The sequence below is a fragment of the Eubalaena glacialis genome, chromosome 2 (assembly GCF_028564815.1).
Source record: "Eubalaena glacialis isolate mEubGla1 chromosome 2, mEubGla1.1.hap2.+ XY, whole genome shotgun sequence".
Classification (NCBI taxonomy): Eukaryota; Metazoa; Chordata; class Mammalia; order Artiodactyla; family Balaenidae; genus Eubalaena; species Eubalaena glacialis.
In genome coordinates this window covers 127912918-127930576 of record NC_083717.1, presented here as the reverse complement: position 1 = coordinate 127930576, position 17659 = coordinate 127912918, and the positions used below count along the sequence as shown (strand labels likewise).

The 17659-nt window shown below is 33.7% G+C and overlaps 1 protein-coding gene across 5 annotated transcripts in view; it reads left to right on the top strand.

Moving 5' to 3' along the window:
- HECTD1 (HECT domain E3 ubiquitin protein ligase 1) overlaps positions 1 to 17659 on the top strand; it is a 95679-nt gene that overhangs the window by 45296 nt on the left and 32724 nt on the right. For all 5 annotated transcript variants that reach the window (XM_061180748.1, XM_061180745.1, XM_061180744.1 and 2 more), the window contains exons 11-18: positions 5121 to 5259; positions 5448 to 5618; positions 10053 to 10275; positions 10793 to 11056; positions 11163 to 11239; positions 14802 to 14936; positions 15496 to 15642; positions 16726 to 16820. In XM_061180748.1, coding sequence (XP_061036731.1) covers positions 5121 to 5259; positions 5448 to 5618; positions 10053 to 10275; positions 10793 to 11056; positions 11163 to 11239; positions 14802 to 14936; positions 15496 to 15642; positions 16726 to 16820 — 1251 coding nt within the window. The remainder of the gene's footprint in view (positions 1 to 5120; positions 5260 to 5447; positions 5619 to 10052; positions 10276 to 10792; positions 11057 to 11162; positions 11240 to 14801; positions 14937 to 15495; positions 15643 to 16725; positions 16821 to 17659) is intronic.

The following is a 17659-nucleotide window of genomic DNA, read 5'->3' as shown; positions in this document are numbered from 1 at the left end:
TCAATAGATACTTACTGAATGATTGAATGAGTGTGTTTTGTTTGCAGCTGCAAGTATTTTGGTATCAGTGGGATATGGGATATGTTTGTATAGCTCAGGGAATACTGTCAAAAAGGTAGATAAGAGCTTTTTATGACCTATGAAGGCCTTTCTGGTCTAGATGGCGAGTGTGGACTTTACCCCGCAGTTCAAGAAGGATCATTAAAGACTTGTGAGGAAATTTGTCACAGTCAGATTTGTGATTTATAAAGATCACTTTGGCAGTCTGGTGGAGCAAAGTACTGGAGGAGGGCAAGAATGAAAACAGACTACTTACGGGTTAATTGTCGATGTGAACTTTAGACAGTTGCTGGAAGACTGGATTGGTGGGAACAGATTGAAGAGGTTGGGACATGGGTTTTATTGGGTTGGCCAAAAAGTTCGTTTGGGTTTTTCCACAAGATACGATGGAAAAACCTGAATGAACTTTTTGGCCAACCCAGTATAAGGGTTGATGACCACCAATTAGATTTGCGGGATGAAGGAGAGGAAGGGGTAAAGAATGACTGCCAAAATTTTGGCTGAGTGATTGAGAATTTGATTTTGGTCATTTTAAGTTTAGGAGGTCTTTAGAACATGGAGTATTGTAGGATTCAAGTGCCTTAAATACCAGTATTATGAGTTGACATTAAAGTGAAGGTAGTTTACTTTAAATAGGATGAAAGTGCCAGTCAATTCACTGTGAACATCTAGGAACTTGGTTTTTTGTTTTTTTTTTGGAACTTGGTTTTTATTCTTCCCCAAATAGCTACAGAAGGGTAGGTGTTAGTGGGGCCACTTTCTGTTTGTTTGTTTGTTTGTTTAACAAAAGATTTGATTCATTTTTAGAAATGAGCAAGTTCAATTTTGAACAGATAATTAGGCCTGAAAATTTTAGAGGACTAGGTGTCATGCGAATTAAAAAACCTTAAGTTATATTTGGAGTTAGAATTGCTTCATTATAAGGCCATCAGGAAATTATAAAGTATGTCACCATAAAACAGAGTTCCCTTAATGTATAGTTATTTTTTTATCATTCTTTTAAATATTTGAAGATCATCTAAACACAATTTTAGTTATAGCATATTTGATGCTAAATTTTTCCAGATAATAGTTAGCTGACAAATTTAATTGTGGTGAATAAGATAGCATATATCTTAGTTCAGAGCTCAGACTCTGGAGTCAGCTCAAAGTCAGTCCAAATGTCAGTGTTGCCACTTTGTAGACCGATAGCCATGGACAAGATACTTAACCTCTTGATCTTAATTCATCTCTAGGATGGGGTAATTATACTTAATTGTCTTTAAAAGAAAATTAAAATTAAGTGTGTGTGGTATTTAGCATAGTGCCTAATATTTTAGAGGTATTTGTAAAAAGATAGTTTATTAAAAAAATGTTTTATCATAGATAAGTTAAAATGTATTCAAACGTCGAGATAATCATATAATGAACCCCATCACATAGCTTCAGTAAGTTTTAACAAATATCCCAGTCTTATTTCATTTATACCTCCCCAACTGTACTATTTTGAGGAAATCCAAAACTCAAATAGTTTTATCCATAATTTTTCTATATGTATCCATAAAAAATAAGGGTTCTTTTGTTTAGCACAGGGAATATAGCCAATATTTTATAGTAACTTTAAATGAAGTAAGCTATAAAAATATTGAATCACTATGTTGTATACCTGAAACTAATGGAATACTATATGTAAATAAACTGTACTTCAATAAAAAAATAATTTTTCATCATTAAAAAGGGATTCTTTTAAAAAAGGGATTCTTTTCTGTTTTTTAACGTAATTGCAATACCATTATTACACCTAAAATAATTATAATAGTTCTTAAATATTATCAAACATCAAATCGGCATTCATTGTTCCCAATTTTCTCATAAATTCTTTTCTTAACAATTGGGTTTTGGGGGGGTTAATATTTTTTGTTATTAATATGTTAATATTTTCCCTTGCTTCCTTTATTTTTGTAATATATTACAAGAATATATAGCAAATATATAAATTTATCTGTAAATGATGCATAGTATTTTACAAGTTAAAGATTTATATAAATCGTATCATATTGTATGATTTTTTAAAAATTATTTATTATTATTTATTTATTATTTATTTTTGGCTGTGTTGGGTCTTCGTTTCTGTGTGAGGGCTTTCTCTAGTTGCGGCAAGCGGGGGCCTCTCACTATCGCGGCCTCTCTTGTTGAGGAGTGCAGGCTCAGTAGTTGTGGCTCACGGGCCCAGCCGCTCTGCGGCACGCGGGATCCTCCCAGACCAGGGCTTGAACCCGTGTCCCCTGCATTGGCAGGCAGACTCTCAACCACTGCGCCACCAGGGAAGCCCCAGGAAGAATGACTTTTAAAACTTGTTTGTGTTAGTCCTATCTGTCATGTAAAATTTATTCTATGTAAAAAAACAAAACTGCATATCAGCAACAGTATTACCCATAACCATGAAAGTGACAGAAATGTAAACTTGTAATCCAGATAAATCTGCCAGCAAATTGGTATTTGTTAGCAAGTATGACCAAGGGATACTAACTTTATTATGCAGAGAGCACATACAATTTTTTGGTCAAAGTATAAATGCCAATTTAAATAAATTAGCCAATGACATTATGGTACAGTGCTCAAGATAAAAAAGAAAACAACAGGGAAAAATGTATCCCCTTACTAGTAAAAAGCAAAACATTTAAAAGTAAAATTTCATGTCCTTTTCACCCATTAGACATTTAAGAAACTTTTTTTTTTTTTTACAAAAGTAACAAAATTGTAGTGCATTAGTACATCCATATCTACTGATAATTTAAGCTGTTAACAGTCCTTTTGTCCCCTAGCTTTTTATTGAGGCATAATTGACATATAAAATTGTAAGATTTTAAAAATGTACATCTTAGTGATTTGATATGTGTATACATTGTGAAAGGATTCCCCTCATTTAGTTAATCAGCATATCCATCACTTCACGTATTTATCTTTGTGTATGTGTATACATGTGTGTTTGAGAGAGAACATTTAGTCTTAGCAAATTTTAATTATACAATACAGTTTTATCAACTATAGTCACCATTTTTTATATTAAATGCTCAAACCTCATTCATCTTACAGCTGAAAGTTTGTACCCTTTTACCAACCTCTCCTTAATTCCCCCAGCCCCAGCCACTGGCAGCCACTTTTCTTCTGTTTCTATAAGTTTGACTTTTCTTTTTTTTTTTAGATTCTCATTTAAGTGATATAAGGCAGTATTTGTCTTTCTCTGGCTTATTCACTTAGCATAATGCCCTTGAGGTCCATCCATGTTGTCACTTAACAGATTTTTTAAACAATCAGTTTGCTGAGTATGGATTCAGTATTGATGCACATATGTGCATCAGTACGTATGAAAATATTTAGACTCTTGGATCCAAGAATCCCTCTACTGAAGAAATAAAACTGTTCACCAAAAATAATGCTATTTATAATAGAAAAGCCAGTAAGCTGAATGCTTATGATTTATATAATAGTGTTAAGCAGGAAAATTTTATGTTATGAATATTATGCATAGTGTACTGGTTAAGAGATGAGTTTGAGTTGAGGCTCTAATTTATTAGCCCTGTGACCTTAGTAGAATTACCTTTCTTTGTCTCATTTTTTTTCATCTGTAAAACTGAGCTAATAAAACCTACTTCATGGTGGGTGGATTAAATGAGGTGGGTGGATTAAATGAGGTGTAAAGTTTTTAAAATATATACAGGTGTTCCTGGCTCATTATGACTCAGCATGGTAGTGACAGATAGCCAGATAGGTAGACAACATATAAACATTCTTATGCTATTTTAATTGAAATAAATCATGATATAAAATTATTATTATACATAAATACTGATTTTGCAACCAAATATAAATTGCCGTTAACAAACACTGGAAGGAACTAATCCTGTTAGGGCAGTTTGCCCTCCGTCTGCCTACTATTTTCTCTAATGTACTTGTATTTGTAATAAAACATGTTTTAAAATGAAAGAATACATGAAATTCACCTAGAGAGAGTTATGAAATACATCAAGACCACATTCTGTAGGAATACAGCTGTCAGATACCTCTCTTGGATTTCAATAGTGATTTTTGCCTCTCCATCCTTCCTGTGGAGAAGTCACCTCAAGGGCAATGATATCTACAGCTTGGTGCACAGACTATTGTTAGATGCTCAGAAAACGTGTTAAAAGCATTATTGACTTTTATGTAATAGACCAGTGTATTATAATTTAAATGTGTGTGGATATTTGTGTATTTTATTTTAAAAGAACAAATCGCTTATAAAATTGAGGTTAGTTTGTGTGACATTATTGAGTATCTTCTATGTTCTAAGTAAAGCAGTGGATAATAGAAGGGAAAGGAGTCATGCCAAGTTGTTAACAATGGGAATATTTAAGGGCATGGGATTACTAGGATCTCATTTATATGAGAATATCATTGTAATGAACATGTTTTAAATTTGACAAAGGACAAAAATGCTTAATTTGAAATATGAGTTCCATATAAACCATCAGCTGTTTTAAGTTAAGTGTTTTATACTTGGGGTTATAGATGCCATTTATTAGTAATTGTGTTACTTTTGATTTTCTAAAATTATCATGGCATGTTAACAGTCATGCTGGTTAATATAAAATAGCACATGTAAGAAAATTACAAAAATAATTTGTTTTAATGAGCTCAATATATTAATAGTAGAAAAATGAAATTCCCTCAAAAAGTGAACATAAACCTAGTGCTAGTATTGTCTTAGTTTTTTGTATTCTTTTAAAAAAAATTTTGATTGGAGTATAGTTGATTTACAATGTTGTGTTACTTTCTGCTGTACAGCAAAGTGAGTCTGTTGTAGATACACATATATCCATTTTTTTTAATTCTGTTCCCATATAGGTCATTACAGAGTATTGAATAGAATTCCCTGTGCTATTCAGTAGGTTCTTATTAATTGCATTCTTTTATTAAGTGTATATTTTAGCAGAGTATTTAAAACTTAAATTGGATATTTTGGTTTTCATTAGTGTTGCATTTTGTTTTATTTTAGCTTCTTACCATGGCTAACTAAAATTCTTTTTTTACTTTTCAAGGAAAGCAAGTCTTGCTCTGATTCGAAAAATGATTCATTTTTGCTCTGAAGCACTGTTGAAAGAAGTTTGTGATTCTGATGTTGGTCACAATTTGCCTACAGTACTAGTGGAAATCACTGCAACAGTTCTTGATCAAGAGGTCAGTTTATTATCTTTATTGAAACTCCTGTAGCTTTAATTCCCATTAGATAGTAGTCAGTAAAATAATTTAACTTGTGTCCTAATTTTATTAAATCATTTTGTCTGTACAAATGATTGCATTTGTCTACTCCACGCAGCTAAACTTATTTTTATCATTTTCCCTTAATTTCCTTTTTTTCCCCCCAGGACGACGATGATGGCCACTTGCTGGCTTTGCAGATCATAAGGGACTTAGTAGATAAAGGTGGTGATATTTTTTTGGATCAGCTAGCCAGACTTGGTGTAATTAGCAAAGTGTCAACTTTGGCAGGTCCTTCCTCTGATGATGAGAATGAAGAGGAATCAAAACCAGAAAAAGTGAGTGGTCTTAGTTGCAGTGGTATCTATCAGGAATAGGGTTTCTTTTGAGGAAATGTAGTTCCAATTACAATGGGTTTTGACAAAATGATGGCAGTATGGAGTAGTATTATAATTTTTAAAAATTTGGTCACTTTTCTTTTAAAAAATATCATTGGTAAAATTTAAAACTTGAAGAAAAGTTGCAAATAAAGAATATCAGAACATCCTCTTATCCAAAATCACTAATTATTGACATTTTGCTCCATTTGCTTTATTACTTACAAAGATAAACGTGTGTACGCACATTTAAAATATATTATTTGAGGGAATTCCCTGGCGGTCCAGTGGTTGGGACTCCGAGCTTTCACTGCCAAGGGCCCGGGTTTGATCCCTGGTCGGGGAACTAAGATCCCATAAGCTGCGTGGTGTGGCCAAAATAATAATAATAATGATGATAATAATAATAATAATAAAATATATTATTTGAGAGAAGCTGGATACATAGTGCCCCTTTCTGTAAATTTATTTATTTATTTTTTGTTTTGTTTTGGCCGCACCTCATGGCATGCGGAACTTCCCTGAATAGGGATTGAACGCGTGCCCTCTGCAGTGGAAGCACGGAGTCTTAACCATTGGATCGCCAGGGAAGTCAGTGCCCCTTTTTATACCTAAAATCTTCACCAAAAAACCAGGACATTGTCTTATATAATCCTAGTGTAGTTATTAAAATCAGGAAATTTAATATTTATAGAAAATGTTATCTAATCCAGAGACTGTATTCAAATTTGCCATTGCCCTAATAGCAATGCCCGCCTGCGGCCCACGCCACCCCCCCAGAATCCAGTCCAGGAGCACATTACATTTCGTTGTCATGTTGTTCCATTTCTCAGCCTTTCTTTTTCTTTCATAGCCTTGGAATTTTTTTGAAGAGGACAGACCACTTAATTTGGACAATGACCCTCACGTTGTGTTTGTGCCATGTTTCTTCATAATTAGATTCAGGTTGTGTGTTTTTAAGCAGAAAGACTGTAGAGGTGATGTTATGGCCTTCTCATGTGTAAAATGTGCCTTTTTAGAGGCACATAATGTCTGTTTGCGCTCTTGCTGTTGACGTTAACGTGGATCAGTTGGTTGTGTTTGTCTCTACCAGCTTTCTCTATTATAAAGATACTTTTTCCCTTTTGTAATTAATAAGTAATTTGTGGGGAGATAATTTGAGACTATGCAAATATGCTGTTTCTCTTTAAACTTTTATCCACTAGTTTCAGTACCTATCGATAATTCTTGCCTTAGATTGCATATTTAAAAATATGCCTTATTTGTCTCTACCAATTGCCAGCAATGATTTAGTCCTACCATTTAGTGAATGCTTCCTACATATTAGTGACTGAGTATTAATAGTTTTGAGAGAATGGTAGAGTATGGATTGTAATTGCAGAACCCTGAGTGGTTGAATGTATATGTGTGTTTCCTAAATTACTGGAGATTTAACAAAAAACAAAACAAGAAGTGATATCTGGGTTCATCCCCCTGGAATTCTTTCATTCAAGAAATAGGTTACAGATCCCAGTGGTCTTTGTAGAAGTTAACAAGCAAACATTTATATGAAAATAATAGGAACCTAGCATAGCCAAAGCATCCTTGAAAATGAACAAAGTTGAAGGACATACACCAGCAGATTTCAAGTCTTATTATAAAACTATAGTAAGCAAGAAAGTGTGGTAGTGGTGTAAAAATAGATTAATGCCCCACACATATATGGTCAATTGTTCAAACAAAGTGCTAAGGTAATTCAGTCACAAAAGGATGGTCTCTTTAAAAATGGTGCTTGAACAAGTGGATAACAAATGCAGAAATATGAAATCTTACCCCTTTTAACAAAAAAAAAGAAATCATGAACTGAAATGGATGGGCTAAAACTGTAAGGCTTCTAGAGGAAAAAGAAGAAAATCTTAGTGACCTTGAGCTTGACAGAGATTTCTTAGATAGGACATTAAAAGATTATATTATAAAAGAACAAAAAAAATAGTTTTCATTAAAATTAAACCTTTGTTCTTCACACTACATTATTATTTTTTTTAATATATTTATTTATTTATTTGGCTGCACGGGGTCTTAGTTGCAGCACAGGGGATCTTCATTGTAGCATGCAGGATCTTTAGTTGAGACATGCAGGATCTTTTAGTTGCAGCATGCAAACTTTTAGTTGCGGCACGTGGGATCTAGTTCCCTGATCAGGGATCGAACCCGGGCCCCCTGCATTGGGAGTGCAGTCTTAGCCACTGGGCCACCAGGGAAGTCCCCAAAATACATTATCTGGAAATGAGAAGACAAGCCAGAAAATTCTTTGAGATTTTATTTGTCTGAAAATATCTCCTTCTTTTGTTTGTTTTTTGGCTGCGCTGCCTGGCTTGTGGGATCTTAGTTCCCTGACCATAGATTGAACCCCTACCCCCTGCAGTGGAAGCGTGAAGTCCTAACCAGTGGACTGATTTTGGCCTTCATTTTTTTTTTTTTTCTATTTTATAAATAAATAAATAAATACGTTTATTTATTTATTTATTTATTTATTTATGCCGTGTTGGGTCTTCGTTGCTGTGCGCGGGCTTTCTCTAGTTGCAGTGAGCGGCAGCTACTCTTTGTTGTGGTGCGCAGGCTTCTCATTGCAGTGGCTTCTCTTGTTGAGGAGCACGGGCTCTAGGCGCACAGGCTCAGTAGTTGTGGTGCACGGGCTTAGTTGCTCCATGGCACGTGGGATGTTCCTGGACCAAGGATCGAACCCGTGTCCCCTGCACTGGCAGGTGGATTCTTAACCACCGCACCACCCGGGAAGTCCCTTGGCCTTCATTTTCAATGGACATTTTCAGTTCCTGCAGGGACTCTTGCCTGATCCTTTTCCAGCGCTTGAAGAGATATTTCATTGTCACCTGATGTACATAGTCTCTACTGAGACGTTTTCTTCCTCTGACTGTTTTTAAGACTTTATAACTTGTTTTTAGCAATTTGACTTTGATGTGCTTAGCTGTTTGGTTTGTGTGTGTGCGTGCACATGTGGGTTTTCTGCCCCTGCTCAGGATTATTTAATTTTTTTTGGTCTGTGGGCTTACAGTTACATCACATTTGGAAAAATTTTGAACTGTTGGTATGATGATTTTCCACTCTGGCTGTTAGGAATGCAAATGTCTGACCACCCTGTGTGACCTCTGAATTGTTCACCTTACCATTTTCAAGTCATGTTTTGCCCTGCCTTATGGAACATCACCTGTACACAGATGGTCTGGTACTCAGTAGAGATGTCCTGGTGACCACTTTGCACATTTCTAGAGGCCTTTTGTGCTTGACTCCCTGATCCTGAACTCATCCACCACATATTCCATTTGCCTTAATCTCTTCAAACACAGATCTCCATTTCCTCAACTTTCACCGCTGGACTCTGTGTTCCCTCTTCTTAAGACCTTAGCCAGAAACTCTGTCTGAGCCTAAGGGGCTTACCTTATTTGTTTCTGTTTTCTGGGAGGTCATGCAGTCCTGCGTTGCTTGTTGTCCAGTATTTGAAAACACTTTTTCATGTATTTTGTCTGGTTTTTTTAGTTGTTGACAGTGGGTAGGCAAGTCTTGATCCTTATTAATCGATCATGGCCTGGAGCACAAGTACTTATGTTTAGGGAAATTTATAATCCATATTTTACAATCTTATTTTAGTGTTATAAGCTAAGTACTACTTCAGGGAAGAAGCATGTAAAAGATACATTTAAAACAATTTTAAGTATAATAAGTCTTTATAAAGTTTAAAAGTACTTTACCCATACATGCATGCGTGCACACACGTGCCAAGATCATATATGTTAATGATGAATATTCTTAATATTAAATGTTGTCAACAAAATAAAAATTTTTTGGATGCCGGGGTAGGCAAACAGTGTTTACAAGTTATTTTTCTTTTAAACACGCTATAGCTAACATTTTTATGATTATAGGAATAATCCAGTATATTTGATTCACTTGGCTAAGGGTGGGAACTTATAAATTATATTGTTAAAACACATTTCTGGTGATTCTTTTGCACCCTAGGTTTGGATACCATTGATCTAGTGTAAACATTCATTTTTTACAAATAATCTTGTTAGGCCCAGAGATATGGTGAGTTTATCAAGTTCTAGATAATTAGCTAATAGTGTGTAAACCTAATCCATTTGTCTTCTTTACCATTATACCTGGAAATGTTATAACTTAGGTTATTATGTGAATTTCTTAACTTTTTTTTAGGATGGACTTTTAAGATTATAGGTAATTAGTTGAATCAGAATATGTATTAAACTACAGGCAGCTGAATATTATATTCAGGATGTTTTAATTCTAAATTTGATTCATGGTCATGTTTTTATAAGTACTTACGAATATTTGGAATATAAGTTATTTCCCATGTTTCATTGAATAATTTTACACATTTAGGAAGATGAACCACAGGAAGATGCTAAAGAATTGCAGCAGGGTAAGCCATATCATTGGAGAGACTGGTCCATCATTAGGGGAAGGGACTGCTTATATATATGGAGTGATGCAGCAGCCTTGGAACTATCTAATGGCAGTAATGGATGGTTTAGATTTATCTTGGATGGAAAACTTGCCACCATGTATTCAAGTGGTAGTCCTGAAGGTGGATCGGATAGTTCAGGTAATATTTTGTTTCTGTTAAAATGTTTTACTAGTTTCTGTAATTTTGATAATTTGTTTTTCTGCTCATATTTTTGCTACCATTGTCATAGCAGTAGCACGTCCTTGATGATCATATGGCCATTTCTTTAATATTAACAGAGAAAAATGATTGTACCATGAAAGCATTTCATACTTTTTTATTGTATGAGACAAGGAATAGCATTGTATCAATATCTACTTTTACTGTCTCCATCCTTTAGGTAAAGGTGCCTCTTATCACGCAATGATGAATTGCACATGTGTAATGCTGTCTCAAATTATATCTTTTCCCAAAAGCCTTCTACTTTAAAAAATTATGGCTGCAGGATTGTTTTAATGCTTGAACCTAAATAATATCAAACCAGTGAGAGTATATCAAGGAACAAAACTTTAATGAAATTTTTTTAATAAAATTGATATTTCAATAGGTAGTTTCATTAAAAAAATGGAATATTTGAAAGGAATGAAGTTTTAAAACAAACATTTTGTCTTTATAGAAAGCAGAAGTGAATTCTTAGAGAAGTTACAAAGAGCTCGAGGCCAAGTAAAGCCATCTACTTCAAGTCAACCTATACTCTCAGCACCAGGACCCACTAAACTCACTGTAGGGAACTGGTCACTAACATGTTTGAAAGAAGGAGAAATTGCTATTCATAACTCAGATGGCCAGCAAGCAACGATATTGAAAGAAGATTTACCTGGTTTTGTGTTTGAATCTAATAGAGGAACCAAGCATTCATTTACTGCAGAAACTTCTCTGGGTAAGTATGTAGGTATGTCAGTTTAACAGATAAGAATAAATGAATATGTTAAATTGCAATAAAATATGTTCTGTGAAATACCTTTTTTTTTTTTTTTTTTTTTAAGGTTCAGAATTCGTGACTGGCTGGACTGGCAAAAGAGGCAGAAAACTAAAATCTAAGTTAGAAAAAACTAAGCAAAAGGTATTATTTATGGGATTTGCTTTGTTTTTTGTCTTTTCAACTGATGTAGCAAGGTTTCAGGGGTAGATTGTAGGCATTTAAAAAATTGAGCCATGTAACATAAGCTACCCTAATCTAATGTATTTTTAGTTTTCCTTTTTCTGTGCTCATTATCTTATTTTCCACAATATGTATACATTTACTTGTAGTTTTTATACATACACTAAACACCAACATTAAAATAGAAACAAAATTGAGACAAAGTATAAAATTTAAATTATTTTAAAATTATTTGAGTTATTAATGTCACAGAAACTTTAAACTCATGCTTTAATTATGATTAATGATAGTATTTTTAGTGATGTAGTGAGATTGAAAATGCATTATTATAATTTACAGTCTTGATTTAATACTTTGTGATGAATCAATTTGAATTCCTGGTTCTAGATTCAGATAATTTGATACTTAGTTTAATGGCCATCTCAGATGAAATCACTGTTTCAAAAAGATACAGGAGCAAATATGTTACTGACTCCAGGAGCAAATACGTTATTGACTCATATTACTAATTTTTAAATTCTATCCATTTATTATGCATTGGTTTTTTCAAAAATAAAGCCATTATATTTCTTTCTTTTTTTTTTTTAAATTGGGGTATAGTTGTTTTACAACGTTATGTTAGTTTCTACTGTACAGTGAAGCGAAGCAGAGTTCCCTGTGCTATACAGCAGTTTCTTATTAGTTATGTTTTATACATATCAGTGTATATATATCAGTCCCAATCTCCCAGTTCATCCTACCCCACCCCACCCCGCTTTCCCCCACCTTGGTGTCCATACGTTTGTTTTCTACATCCATGTCTCTATATTATATTTCTTTCTTTAAAAAATATTTATTTATTTATTTATTCATTCATTCATTCATTCGGCTGTGCCAGGTCTTAGATGTGGCACTCGGGATCTTCATTGCTGTATGCGGGTTCTTGGTTGTGGCATGCTGGATCTTCAGTTGCAGCATGCAGGATCCTCAGTTGCAACATGTGGGCTCTTTAGATGAGGCATGCGAACTCTTAGTTGTGGCAAACAAACTGTTAGTTGTGGCAGGCGAACTCTTAGTCGCAGCATGCGAACTCTTAGTCGCAGCATGTGGGATCTAGTTCCCTGACCAGGGTTCGAACCCGGGCCCCCTGCATTGGGAGGGCAGAGTGTTAACCACTGGACCACCAGGGAAGTCCCAAGCCATTATATTTCCATCTTTATTATATCAATTGTTCTTGAATTTTTTAATTTTTGAAAGAAAATAAAATCTCATAGTTAGATTCAGTATCTTCTGATGACACATTTTTATTTTACCTATAATAATGATATAGTTTTTTCATATAGTATGTGAAGAATGCTTTTGGGTGATTGGGATGGGGGGTACTTGTGTGGCTTTGGCCATAGGAATAGTCATAAGGGGTTTTATTTGGAGCACTATATTATATAATATATATATTCATTCATGTCTTCATTTCCAGTTGTAAATTTGCTAGGCTATCCCAGAGATATTCCACATTTCCACATGCTAGACCTGGGAAAGAAAATTGCTTGCTTGCTTGCTTGCTTTCTCTTGCTCTCTCTCTCTTTCTTGCTTTCTTTAATTTCTAAATATATATTGGGCTTCCCTGGTGGCGCAGTGGTTGAGAATCTGCCTGCCAATGCAGGGGACATGGGTTCGAGCCCTGGTCTGGGAAGATCCCACATGCCACGGAGCAACTAGGCCCGTGAGCCACAACTACTGAGCCTGCACGTCTGGAGCTTGTGCCGCACAAGAGAGGCCGTGATAGTAAGAGGCCCGCGCACCGCGATGAAGCGTGGCCCCTGCTTGCCGCAACTGGAGAAAGCTCTTGCACAGAAACAAAGACCCAACACAGCCAAAAATAAATAAATAAATAAAAAATAAAAAAAATATATATTACCTCTATAGCTATATATTATTCCATGATTGCTTCTGTGTTTTTCAAAAAAGAGTGTGAAGCCAGAGGTTTTTTTCCAATTCAGGATATCTTAAGGGCATTTGAGGAAGAAATATCTCAATTGAAGGTAGCCATTAGATGGTAAAAGGAATTTGAACTAAATACAGTTTTCATTTTCATGATAGTTATGTTCTATAAAATTGCCATGAATACTGAACCATTGCTTCTTGGAGAAATAACAGGTTTAGGTTCCTGTGAGGCTCTGGTCACATTTTTAAAGTTTTTGCTGCACTGTGCTTGCCGAAAAATGACTGTGAAAAGTGCTGCAAGTATTGATTTGTGGATTACAAATGAATTTTAGTGACTAGTTGATTTCACAAATATTAAATTCTCAAATAATGAGGCTCAGCTGTAATTCTTTATAAAGGTACCGGTCAGCTTTCTCAGGAGTTTTTTGGAATAACTGATGTTGTATTAACCAACAAATCTAGATTAACTCACAGGGAACTGAACTTTTACAGTACAAAAGAAAAGTAAATCAAGGAGGATATAGTCTCAGTCCTGTAGTTTCATTTTCTTAAAAAAATTTGATTATTGATTCAGATCCTTGAAATCAGTAGTAAATCAGTGATCATGTGGCTATTCTTTTGCGTATGAAAGCAGTATATATCAACATATAGTAATTTTAGGTAAAAATAATTTTAACTATTAGTTTTAACCTGTTTTTATTTCTTAATATTGTTTATAAAGGAATAGTTTCTTCAGTGTTGTCTGATATCTAGAACTTACTTATCTTTTAATTCTGAAAGGCACACTAAAATAGAATGGGAAGGTACTATTAATTCATTTAGGGAGTGAAATTTTTTCTGTTACATTAGAGCTATGCTTGTGATTTAAATGAAATCACATAAATCTTAAATTTACATTATTTAAGCATACATTTTAAAGAATGTTACGTACTAAATTTCATCAGACCCAAGCCATGGACATGTGTGGGTTGCTCTCTCAAATAACATTAATTGAACTTAAATGAGAGGTAATTAGTGCCCAAACTGATAATACAGTCATTCTTTCTCTTGATGAAATATATAAATACATGAGCATCCTATATACTTTGTGTGAATAATATAAATAGAAAAAAGACATAATAACTTAAAGTACACCCCAGAATGTTAAAAGGTTCAACTTCAGTTGATGGAATTATAAATGGCTTAATTTTCTTTATTTCTTTCTTTTTCCTTTCTTTCTTTCTGTCTTTTTTTTTGTGCTTATTTGTATTTTCTAATTGGTTCACCGTAAAACAGGTTACTTTTATTAAAAAGAGCAAAGTTACCTTTTTATAGGTTTAATTTGATTTAAATGAAATAAGCTCCTATTTGGTATATGAATACAAAGTTTAAAAATTAAAATTATAAGTTCTTTGATTTGACATTGCTAAAATCTGCTAGAGTAGTTTTTCAACCATGCAAACTTCCTGATGTATATGAATAGAAGTAGTAACATTTTTTGGAACTTGATACTGGCACAAACATCTTAATTCTAAAGGTTGCATGTATATATTTAAAAGCAAGATTTGGTAAAATTATTAATTGTAATAAAAATTCACATTTACTATTTTTATTTTGGTAGGTACGAACTATGGCTCGAGATTTATATGATGACCACTTTAAAGCTGTTGAAAGCATGCCTCGTGGAGTAGTGGTAACACTCAGAAACATAGCAACTCAGTTAGAGTCATCTTGGGAACTTCATACAAATAGACAAGTACGTTAGCCTCTAGATTTTATGACACATAGTGATCTTGGTTTAGTTTTTTCCCTTTATCCTTTATATTCTGGGTATTGATTAGGGGGTCAGCAAATTATCACTCATGGGCTAAATTTTGTATGGTTTTGTGAGGTAAGAAGGATTTTTACATTTCTAAATGGTTGAACACAAATCAAAAGTAAGAATAATATTTCATGATACCTGAAAATTATATGCATGTGTAAAGTCAGTGTCCATAGTAGTGTTATTGCTCACAGCCATGCTCATTTATTTACATATTGTCCGTGACTGCTTTAGTGGCTACAATGGCAGACTTAAACAGGTGTGACCAAGATATGTGATGTGGCCTGTGAAGCCTAAAATATTTACAGTCGGCCCTTTACAAAAGAGTTTACCAGGCCTGGTAGAGATAATTTGCATTAATAATTTGAATTTCTTAATCTAATTTAGTATCTAATTTATTTTCATGGTAATTGATGCTCTGATAAATTAAGTATGTTAAGACCTGTTTGTTTTTTCGATTGTCTTCAATTAAAAAAATTTTTGTTTCTTTTAGTGTATTGAGAGTGAGAACACTTGGAGAGATTTAATGAAGACAGCTTTAGAAAATCTAATTGTACTTTTGAAAGATGAAAACACAATTTCACCATATGAAATGTGCAGTAGTGGCTTGGTGCAAGCGCTTCTTACTGTTTTAAATAATGTAAGTTTATGAAGTAGTACAGAATGAGGTATATAGTTAAAAAATATATTTTTAACTACACTTTGACAGAGTGAGATTTACTTTGTTTTTGTCAAGATGTATTAAAAACTGAGTAGTAAATGTTAACATTTATAATTTTTCCAGCCTTTCAAGTTTTATCATTAGTTTGAGCCAGTTGAATTAAATAATTGAGTTTATTTAGATTTTTTTGGTTACCTGATTATAATTTGTTCAAGATTTGTTTGAACAAAACACTTGCTTGTAGTAGCCTAAGATTTAACATTATTCACTGCTGTGATTTCCTCGTAACTTAACATAAAATGGAGTTAGTCTACAGGCCTTTTTAAATACCTAAAATATTTGCATAAAATTACTTTATGAGCATTGGCAATTTAGGAAGTTTATGTGAATATTTGACAAGTATTTGCTAATAACCTTATATTTCTCTTCAATTCAGTCTGCATTACTATCTCTTTATTGTGATAAAATTTTTTCCTTTATTTTAATGAAAGGTGTGTATATATATACACCCACACACACACTTATTTTAACAAATTCTTACAGAATTATAAAAAGTGAAGGTTTTCTCCCCATTTTAGTTCTATTTGCCATTTTAATTTCTTGATCTTAATCATTGTACTTTAACTGCAGTCTAGTGTTTCCTTCATTATTTTTACCATTTGCATTTATTCTCATTTATTAAAATTATATTGATATAGCATCACTTTATATCACTTAGTAGTATCTATGAAATCATTGTTTTGATATACCAGTCATATTTTTTCTAATACTAATTAATGTAAATAGTACTGTTAAAATGCAAAATGTTCATAAATAATCTGAAATTACCTTCATACCACTACACTTTGAGAAAAGGAGTATAATTGCCAGTCCGTTATAACACTGAAGATATTAGCCATGATCTACTAGTCATATAATGAAAAGAATTTTAATTGAAAGAAAATAATGATTTCACTTATATTGTATTGATAATTTTGTAATATATTAATATTCATCTTGCAGAATGTGTTTTGATAAATTTCAGTAACAGCCTTAAAACTTTGTTTTTCCTTTTTTTTTTAGAGCATGGATTTAGATGTGAAGCAAGATTGTAGTCAACTGGTAGAAAGAATAAATGTTTTTAAAACAGCCTTTAGTGAAAATGAAGATGATGAAAGGTAAATCCCCAAATTTCTTTTAATTTGATGTTTGCAGTGTTTGCAAGTTGATAGCTTTCCTTTAAAATAGAGCCTAGTATAGTGTTTATACACAAAGTAGGAACTTTTTTATTCAGTACAAAAGTAGCTTATATTATAAATAGATTAAAAAGGAAAGATTTTTAAAATATTTTTTAATCTAATGGAATAAAAGGAAGATTACATGTCTGCTGTGAATGCAACTGACCACTTATTTTATTTTATTTATTTATTTATTTATTTTTAATTTATTTATTTTATTTTTGGCTGTGTTGGGTCTTCGGTGCTGCACGCGGGCTTTCTCCAGTTGCGGCGAGCGGGGGCTACTCCTCATTGCAGTGCGCTGGCTTCTCATTGTGGTGGCTTCTCTTGTTGCGAAGCACGGGCTCTAGGTGTGCGGGCTTCAGTAATTGTGGCACGCGGGCTCAGTAGTTTTGGCTCGCGGGCTCTAGAGCGCAGGCTCAGTAGTTGTGGCACACGGGCTTAGTTGCTCCGCAGCGTGTGGGATCTTCCCGGACCAGGGCTCGAACCCGTGTCCCCTGCATTGGCAGGCAGATTCTTAACCACTGCGCCACCAGGGAAGCCCTGACCACTTATTTTAAATTAGATAATCTTTAAGATACAACTGGAAATTTGAACACTGATTAAATATTTGTTGATATTAAGTAGTAATTGTTCATTACCTTTTAGGTGTGGCAATGATATGATTTTATTTTTTAAGAATTCTTTTGTAGGGGTACATACCCAGAGTATTTCTGGGTGAAATGATATGTTATTTGGCATTTTCTTTTTTTTTTAATTTTTTATTTATTTATTTATTT